The 9,763-nt window shown below is 41.1% G+C and overlaps 1 protein-coding gene across 5 annotated transcripts in view; it reads right to left on the reverse strand.

The window, feature by feature from the left end:
- SERPINE2 (serpin peptidase inhibitor, clade E (nexin, plasminogen activator inhibitor type 1), member 2) overlaps positions 1-8,126 on the reverse strand; it is a 10,481-nt gene extending 2,355 nt beyond the window's left edge. For 2 of the 5 annotated variants that reach the window (XM_010284187.1, XM_010284186.1), the window contains exons 1-5: positions 7,856-8,126; positions 5,128-5,355; positions 3,863-4,060; positions 1,130-1,328; positions 887-987 (exon numbers count right to left, since the gene is read on the reverse strand). In XM_010284187.1, the coding sequence (XP_010282489.1) occupies positions 887-987; positions 1,130-1,328; positions 3,863-4,060; positions 5,128-5,355; positions 7,856-8,111 (982 nt within the window). In that variant the 5' untranslated portion in view covers positions 8,112-8,126. Of the gene's footprint in view, positions 1-886; positions 988-1,129; positions 1,329-3,862; positions 4,061-5,127; positions 5,356-6,541; positions 6,662-7,132; positions 7,154-7,462; positions 7,484-7,855 lie in introns of all 5 variants that reach the window. The other 3 variants (XM_010284183.1, XM_010284184.1, XM_010284185.1) reach the window with 3 other exon arrangements.
- Positions 8,127-9,763: the final 1,637 nt, after the last annotated feature.

The following is a 9,763-nucleotide window of genomic DNA, read 5'->3' on the forward strand; positions in this document are numbered from 1 at the left end:
CTGAAATCCTGAAACTGCAGTGAAGAATACGACTGGTAAAATCTTTGAATACAGTTAAGAAGTTTGTAATTACAAAAAAAAATAGGGAACAACCCATCTTGCTCCTCCCCATTTACTACATTTTCTTATTTGATGATCTAATTTAAACATGTTTACTTGCATTTTTAGTTTTAATTAAAAAGTGACTGAAAAAATATGCTATCTGAATTTAAGTTATACTCCTATTTATCTCAATGTCAGGGGGAAAAAAGCACTTGGCAAGACACCTTGCTTTCAATGAAACCCAGAAATTTGTTTTCAAATTGAACAAAAAAGCCTGCCTCATGCTAATTTAATCTCTCTGTAGAAGCTAATCAGGAGTTTAATCATGGAAGCAGGGAACAGAAATAAGATGACATTTTAGAGCGATGTGTTCAAAGATTGTCTATACCCTACCTTCAGATACTCATACTTACAGCTCTGATTTGGTCCAGTCCCTTAAACTGGGACTTTAGCCCTTGAGCTTTCCTACAGCTCAAGAAAATTTCAGTCATTAAGCACATACTTCAGGGAAAAGTTAAATTGCAGTCTTTGTTACAGTCTAAGGTACAGTGTTGTTAGAAGTCCTGCCATAGATTTTAGACTATGCTTGAGATCTTCAGTTTATAATATCAAATCTCAAGCTGACCAGCATGATTTACTGCTGTAATGCAAGACAAGGGGAAAACAGCCACTGCAGCATTCAACAGAAGCAAGCAGCCATGCTTGGCTAGCTACAAAACAAGTTTGCGCCAACATCACGATAACACTTATTCAAGACAGACAACTGCATTGGTAAAACAGTGCTTTATTCAGCACCAGAAACTACGAATAAGGACCACCATGGATTCCAAAAAAAATAACTTACTTGTTATTTTTGCAAAGTTTGCCTTTGACTGGTCAAACATATCTGTAATACCAAGTGCTTTCAGAGGGTCCTTTAAGTCTGTTTCTGCTACTGCTGTAAATCTAGTTGGAACAAACAAAAAAGGCATCAGTATTATGAAGAGAAATTGCCTTAAGTACTCTGTTTCTCCTGTATCAGAGAAGATACACATATATGACTCACATAATATTCCCTGAAGGAGAAATGGATTATATTAGTACTTACTTAGGTAAAATAACCTGCACTCTTTTTGCTACCATGGTTGTCATCCAGCTTCCTATTGTTTTTGTGCTGATGTGGGGAATGATAGCAGAGAGCGGCGTTGTACTTTCCGTAGGCAGAGCAATCAACATGCTTATCATTTCACCATGGTACGGCAATTCAATGATATTATACCACAGCTCATTTGGAGTACTTGTAGTGCCTAAAAAATAAGAAAAGCTAATGAGCCATAATTCTTCCAGCCTTAAATCTCTATTCTACCTTTAGACACTTACTGCTATAAGAGTCTGTTAGGAAAGCTTTGCCCATGTCTTAACACTGACTCCAGAATCACAGACCGCCTGCCTTCCTGCTAGGCAACCCTTCAAAAGTGGCACGGGTTCTGTGCAGATGCTAGTCTAACAGAAAGCTCAGACAGGATGATACCATGAAGCAAATACTCATTTGAGTTTGATAGGCATAGCTACTTCCCAAACCTCATCAGCCCAGACTGATAAGTCAGCTATGTTAGAAATCACCAGGTCTGTGAATCAGCTGGATCTCCACTTCAGATCTCAGCTGTACCAGAACTGACTGAGCACCGAGAAACAAAAAGAAAAAAGCAGCAGGCTATCTTTCCAAACTGAAGAGAACTTTTAGACAAGCTCTTTCCTCCAAGAGTTGTTGGAAGAGCTCCTGTTTGTAGTCATCTGTTGCATTTGCTTCATTTTCTTGCTTAACAAGGATCTCATTAGGAAGCAGTAGAGGTAGCGGGGAGCAGGCACTTTAAGGCAATGCAGGAGGCCAATTAGATGAGAAGTAGATAGCAACACCTCCGTGAGTTACAGCAAGCACCAAGACAACTACCTCTCTTTGAGCAACCCTCTCCAAGTTCCCTTCAGTTATTGTGGGATTTCTGGCATGTGACTGGGAAACAAATGCTTTTTATAGGAGTTTCAAATGAAAACTTGTCGGTTTAACTACAGACAAGGTTTCTGGGAAAGTTTTTGGATAGCAGTAAGATCTTACTATCTTCCCCCTTTCTTCATGTAAGCCTGCACTTGTCAGCCCAAGCTGAAAATCTACATCTTCATTAGAAATTTAATCTTACTGCCAGGGCCATGCAACCTGCCTTGACTGAGCTCATATTGCTAGAAAACTGGCAGTATTGCACTTATTTTGCAGGAATTGTGTCAAGCTTGGCAGTTTGATTATTTCCTTTTATTATGACGGTGTTCTCAGACTTATTTCCTTTTATTATGACAGTGTTCTCAGACTAGAACCTACAGATCAAAATACTGGTTGCATAAGTCAGCTACCTAACAAAAAGCTAAACTGTCCAACAGTGAAATACCACTTTCCTGATCTGCTACATGCTATTATCATTACTACTGAGGCATATCAAAAACAGGACAAGAATTCGTCTTCAATCAACTGATGGGATTTAAGATGCTTAAGAAATTTAAACTTTTAAAGATCCTTTTGCAAGCATAAATAAGATAGAAGCCCTGTGTTAGGATATCCAGAGGTACCCAACCTAAACCGAGTCCTAACTCAGCAGTATTTCTCTTGTTCCTTTCTAGCAAAAATAGCTTTTCTAGCTTAAACATAGGCCACCATAGTAGAGTTTTTAACCAGCATCAGAATCAGAAGTCAAAAGCCTTTAAGAAGATGGGCTTTAGCAAGACTATTATAAGTTATGAACCTCTTTCAAACTCCACAGGTAAGTAGTATACACTGCAGTAGACTTCTACACCTCCCCTAACTCACACTTTCAGCAGTTCTCTCAAAGCATTACATTACATCTACTCTAATGCATATGGGGGTTTGGGTCAGAAAGTTACAGTGTTTAAAGTAAACACAAGTCTGCTAATATTATTTGAGCACTACTGACAGTAAAGCTAGGCATTTAAAAGCACAGTGGGCCTTGGGTTTTTTTATTCATAGCAAGCTGTATTCCCAGGCCTATTTCTCAGACTGTATTTTAGCACACATGGAAGCAAGTTCCAGGCAGCATTGCCCTCTTCTTGGAAGAATGCAAGAGAAGACATTCTTTTATCAGAGCTTCACTCTTACTTTGACCAATAAAATCCCCATAGGGCTGCAATGCTGAAGCTCTGAAGCACATTGTCAGTCACACTGAGCCACCTATGTCAGCTTTGAGAGTCTCTGATGGAAGTCTGGCTGAACCTGCTGAACTTCTTTTCACTTGTGATTCAATTTGAAGAGCAGCTTCACACCTTGAGAGATATAGCCAACATACTAACCTGTGCTCCTCTGTCTCCCACAGCACTGGGGACAGTGCAAGTCCCATTTCTTTATTATATGATAAAATATAGATTGATTTTACTCCAGTCTTTCATACACAGCTCATCACCAGATAAACCTCAGGGTTCTGTTTCTGTTGGTAGTTTTCTTTTATTCTCACCCCTTAAAAATAAGCTTTGCAGTAAGAAGAAATCTTTAAGTGACATACAAAGTGCTCAGTTTGGGTACTTCAGATTTTCCTTTTTGAAGGCAACAGGATAAGGTAAGTACTTCAGAGTATTCAACCTTAAGCAACTGTTAAATACTTTGCACAGCAAGCTCATCCATACTGAAGTATCTCATACTGCTGAGGTAACACAAAGCCTCCTGCATAAGCTACAATAAGCAATACCATTAAACACCACAGGTACAACAAACTCTCGTTTCAGTTGGATAGAAAGAACAAATTCTACAACCATTGGAGGTGGTAATGGGAGTTACTGAGCTTACCACAGCGGAAGATAGACAATTGGGACAGCATAGGAACTTGGTAGGTCTTCCCATCAGCTCCATAAAATGGACGTTTCTTTGTATTTTCAGGTCGAAATCGTGATTTCCATAAGCCCTTGAAATACACAGCATTTACTAGAACCAGTCTGGTCAAAGTGCCATCAATATCATCTGGAGCTACAACCTGATCGATCATACCTAGAAGAAATAAAGTAAGTCTGAGTATTTACCATCATAATGCTGGTCAACTGTTTATTAAGAACCTGAAGCACATACTACTTTAGGCCTCTCGATCTGTGAGTATGCCAGCTCCTCATGGGGCAACACATCTGTGGTTCATAAAGTATTCTTCGTCAAAATGTAAACCCTTGGGATAATTATAAAGCAAATAGATCTTGCCAATTAATAGACTGATGTTATAACTAACAGGGCCTTACCTTTTCCGGCATGCAAGCAGATCTAAGAGTCAAACTAAGCACGTTAGTGGTAATAGTTTCAGCTGAAGCACTTTCCCATTCACACACTGCTTACAACATTGTTATGCAAGGCTGGTGATGTAAAGGAAGGCAAAGGCAGAATTTGACAGCCTCATTTCACAAATACCACATCCAACATCATTAACAACACACTCCTCACATCTAGGAGGCATTAGTTTTAACTCCAAGAGATACCAGACATGTAGTTCACCTAGACTACGAGTCTGTCGTAAAACATGATCTCTGGCTTTAGCGTATGCAAGTTTGACAACTAGATGCCAAGAGGCTTGAACCATGAGGAGTTCTGTCAAGGCAGGGTTAATTAAAAATCCTCCACTAAACATGACTCCTAAGAACACAGCCATATCTTGCAAGAGTTTAGGGCAGCAAGAGCAAAAGCTGAACTGCTCTACAGCTTTCCACAAGTCTGATTTACCGAGTCAAACATCTGAGTTTCTTGAAAGCATCTTTTGTGTTTGAGAATGCATAGCTCCAGGAGAACTCTGCTTGGATTTCTCACCCATCATATGGAGGGCAAGAACAGTAGAAGCTCCTCTGATCCCATGGGCAGACACACATGCCACACACATCCCTCAAGGCCAGCAGACAGGCACATCTACTGGGGCAGTGGGATTGCTGATTCCTGGCCCATCAGCTCTAAAACATGCCAGCTTAATGGCAGTTTTCCAGCTTTTTCTCCCTCCCCATCTTTTCCCAGTATTTCCAACCGATTCTGAGATGTCTCAGACACCACCCTGCCGTGCAGAAAAAGGCCTTGCCAATACTCACCCCTTGTTTCATTTTTCACCCACTGGTTGATGGAATCACATGCTGCATTTGGGTCCTCAAAGTCCACGCTCTTGACACTGCACTGAAACACCTCTTTGTTCCTTGTAACAAAAGGCACTTCCATTTTAAAGCCATTCTTTGCAAACACTGCATTAGCAATTGTAACAATGTCTTTATTCTTTTTTGAGACTACGAGCCTGTTTATCTTCTTTAACGCTTTACCAACTCCTAGTTGGAAAGAACAGCAAGTTTAATTTAGAATAAGATGATGAACAGTTACTTTATATGCAACTATTAATGACATTGTAAGGTCAGACATTTTAGATGCTAGACTAGAAAAGGAGACCAAGGCCAGCATTCTGAGAGGCCTTCCAAAATACTCATTTCTGATCTCTCAGGTGGAGAACTTTACTGTTTCCCAGCAAAAACATGGCCTTCTCTCTGATGCCTGCTTCCCCTCTAGCTGTCTGCTCAGAATGCAACAGACAGTGCTGGGGATAGTATTTGGGTTCAAGTCTTAGTGTGGAGCTACTAACCATGCTCCTCCACAGAGGAGACTGTTCCAGAGTGTATTTCATATCATATAAGCCCAGGTGACCTATCAGTCCTGTGACAGTGACAAAGCAAGTCAAGGGCTCAGCCTGTTCACGCAGAGCCAACAGGTCTGCAGGATTATGCAGGTGGTCTTGAACCTCAGAGTGCAAAGCAAAAGTTCTCACCATCCTTCCTTTCCGTTTACTGGAGAATAAAGGAAGCTATAGATTTCTATAAGGTTCAAGTCAAGTCTTAGTTTCCTTAAAGACTAGGTCTTGGCCTAGGGCAGCTACAGCAAGAGTCAATCCCTTAACACACAAGGTTGCTTTTAAAAAAGGAAAAAGGAAAGCAGTAGGTTCCAGTGCGTACAGTCAAAATCCTTAGGACCTGAAAGCAGTTCATATAGTGCTTGCTAGCTCCTTTGCTGTACTTGAGAAAAGGCATATGGCAGCACAGAAGAATTGCTATGTTCACCATACCCAGTCCTCCCTGTTGTTATGGCTTATGAGTGAGTGATTGTCTACACAGGGAAGTGTTGCCAGGCAAGCAACTTCATGTTCAGCCATTATACTGAACAGGATCCTCGGGTAGCTTTTTTTTTTTAACACAGCAGTTATTAGTGGGCTCCCTCTGTTTCTGTTTTCCCAATAGAATTTAGGTAGAAACATTTCCAGACTGCTTCCTTATGTAGACAAACTTAAGACATAAGAGATATGAAGGGAATAAATTAGTTCAGAGTTATTATCATAGCTGCATATAGGAAAAAGCCTCAGATGGCTTTGCTGTTTCATGTATCATGAATGCTTTAGCAGTACCGTTTGTATGAATTTCTACATGCTCACTCTCCAATATTATGGGCAAATTGTTTTGGAGAACATACCATAACAGAGGTTCTCAAACTGTATTCTGTGGACCACTGGTGGTCCACGGAGCACTTGCTGGTGGTCCGGGGAGAGCTGGCTGGTCTCATGATGCTGGCTCTCCTCTTTGCTTCCAGCTGCTAAATTGCATTAAAAGACAGCTAAAGATAAATAAAATACTTTCCAACTATTACCTTCCCAAAGAAGCAGTTGCTGTAGTTGCCAAAGGACTGTAAGGCAATCATGAACAAGAGCAGAGGAGATCTGTGCAAAGAGATAGGTAGCATCCCATAACAAGTCTCTAACAAGGTACTGGCTACCTTCTAAGGAGTTTGAGAACCTCTGTGTCTCACAGCTAGGATTAGAAAGTGTGTGGGCCAAATAAAACCAGATGATATAATGCCTCAATTTTTGCAAGTACTTACATTTGGAACATTCAAGTGTTCCTAAAGTTGGTTATCTCATTAAGATATTTCAACCTACAACGTTTAGATCTTAATCTGAGAAATCATTTGGTTGTACTTTAAACCCAGAACCAAAACAGCAAAGCAAATGAAGACAGGACAACATGTTACAGGACAATACTGCTGAAGATTTAAATGTGCACTTACCTCTTGCAGTGTTTCCTATTCCTGGAAGGCAGAATGCTGGCACTAAGATGTTAAGTATTGCTGGCAAACACTCACAAAAATACTCAGCATGCAATGTAAAGCAGCAAGAACCTTCAGCCTACACCCTCAAGGGGCAGACATTAGTGGAGAAATATAAACAGATGCATGCGGTGTCAGAGACAGACAAGCAGAAATGGCTGTTTCAAGAGGGCACTACAGGAACTACAGATTCAGGGATCCTGACAGCAGAAACAAGTGAACAAAGTTGAAGAGCATCAAAGTGAAAAGTATCAATTGTATAGTTAGAGTTCGCATTGCTTTCAATGTGACAACGAGAAATATTCTCTTGCCCTGTTGCTTAGGGAGTGGCATGTTAAGGGCTGTTCAGTACAGCTGAACCCCCTGAAATGGGGTACTGCAGCCTTCCTGCATAGTGCTGGCACTGGACCGCCATCCACAATGTTCTGGGAAATCAACTTTGCAAGCATGAAGGCAGTTCTAGCCAGGACCCTGGCATCATTAACAAAGCTACTTATAAGCCAGTTGAAGTATATGTACATGTCCATGCTCAAATTGCCAATTAACTTTAAGAGTGTCCATTTTGTGCTTCGGTAAACAGAGTTAATTGGTATATGATGCAATCTACCACACTTCAAAAGCCATCTCAAAACAGCATGAAGATTTGACAAAACAACACTCAAAACCACCTTAGGAATCACTGACCATTTACACTGTATCTCATCATAGTTGTCAGCTGCTTCTTTGTCTTGCCATCAGCACCCAGCTGCAGCACCCCCAGGACTGATGCAATCCCATGAGGAGAAACAACAACATTGTCCTGAGGCTTAGCTTTCACTATCTGATTGAAGACCTGGATTCCAACATCAGAGCTAAGTTCCTCCAGAGGATAAAAACTGAACTGGGAACATACAGACACTAAAGTCCCAAGAGCAAACAGAAGTGGGAAGTGCCAGTTCATGATTTCTTGTTGGCGATACCTGTAAGAGAACAAGAGGGGAAAGTCAAGTCAGCTTTTGCAAGTACAGCATTTTTATTTTCCACTTAAATTCTAATTTACCTGAAGAGCCGGCAGGTCTTGTACATGCTTAGCACACCATTCACAGTGTTGGCAGTGGGACTTATACCTGCATTTTACTTCTACCAGTATTTTAGGTCTAAGGGTTTCCAGAAGCAGAGATAACCATAAAATAGCTATTTATCAGTGACTATATAACAGGACAAAAGCCACCAAGTTGGAAGACTACCTCCCACCACTCACAAGTTCACTTAGTTTTGTGTTCCAGTTAAACAGTCTTGGCATTCTATTTAAACTGCCCTGTGGGGATAAATTAGTGCTAAGAAGCCTCGTGGTATGGTCCTCGCCCACTAAGATGTGATGCACAGTACATTTTATAGATCACTTTCTGCAGTGAACAGAAGCATGTATACATATGCAAACAGACCTTCTGTTGTGGGATTTTACACCTGCCTAGAATAATAAGAGTTAGCTGCATAACTGGCATTTTCCATGATGGGAATATAGAGGAAGACTTTCAGATTTTAAAAATGCAAGGTTAAGTTTAGATTTTAGCCTGTACTTTTCATTTTAAGAAAATTCAATAGCTAATGAGTACAGAAGGAATGTCACATTCAAAGTGGGCCAATTTTCATCTGCAGATCTAACACCTAACAGATCCCAGCATCATTACACCCATGACCTCAGAACGGCAGCAGTTTGTTCAGGACCTCTCAGCAACTGATTCGAGAACGAAGACCAAATCTTGAATACTGGGTACTGTAACTACTAGGCTGTATCTCCTCCTTGTGGAAGTGTACTCAATCCCTTTTTTGTTAGGGCAAACAGGTACTTAGAGGAATAGTCATGCAATAACCTCCTATCCCATGAAATCAGGTTCCCTGCTCACCTTTGAAAAGTTCAATCACAACATTTTTATTTTAAGGCATTTCAGTTGCACAGTTCAAGAGTTCTAACTCCCATTTTCAGACCAACAAGCAAGCCTGTTTCCCCCACTGAGCTGACTGTGGTGCTCCAAGAGCATACTTAGGTGTTAGTCTCAAATGTACTGAGGAGTCAACTAGATCCTTAGTTCTCTGAAGGCTAATCAGGCCGCAGAAGGTATACAACTGATTAAAACGTCATTTGCATACCACATGCAAAAACCAAAAATAGGTCTCTCCTCCCCTTGAGCCCTCTGTTCAGCACTGCACACTCGCTGTTCTGGCTCCAACGGCCGCTGAGCTGGAGGCCAGCGGAGACACAGCATTCACGCAGGGAGAGCTTTCAGGCTGAGGCGTTATTCCCAGCCGCCTCCCACTCACACGAAAGGGCGTACCGCACCAAGGAGCCCTGCCATTGCACAGCCTACCTACGCTGCAAGTTCAAACCATGCTGGAGCACTTGATTACCAGAAGCCAGCTGGTGTTTGTACAGATTCATTTAATCATCTTTTAATAGCATGTACTTTAACTGTGCTAAAACACTTGAAAGTAACAAATACAGCATTTCCACTTTCTTCTACGCCATTTCAGGGGATGGAATTGGCTTCAAAGTTCACCATTGCAGCACAGGAAAAAAAAATGCTGAGCATGTAATAACACAGGAGTTGAGAC

This window comes from Phaethon lepturus, unplaced genomic scaffold (genome assembly GCF_000687285.1).
Source record: "Phaethon lepturus isolate BGI_N335 unplaced genomic scaffold, ASM68728v1 scaffold26703, whole genome shotgun sequence".
Taxonomy (NCBI): domain Eukaryota; kingdom Metazoa; phylum Chordata; class Aves; order Phaethontiformes; family Phaethontidae; genus Phaethon; species Phaethon lepturus.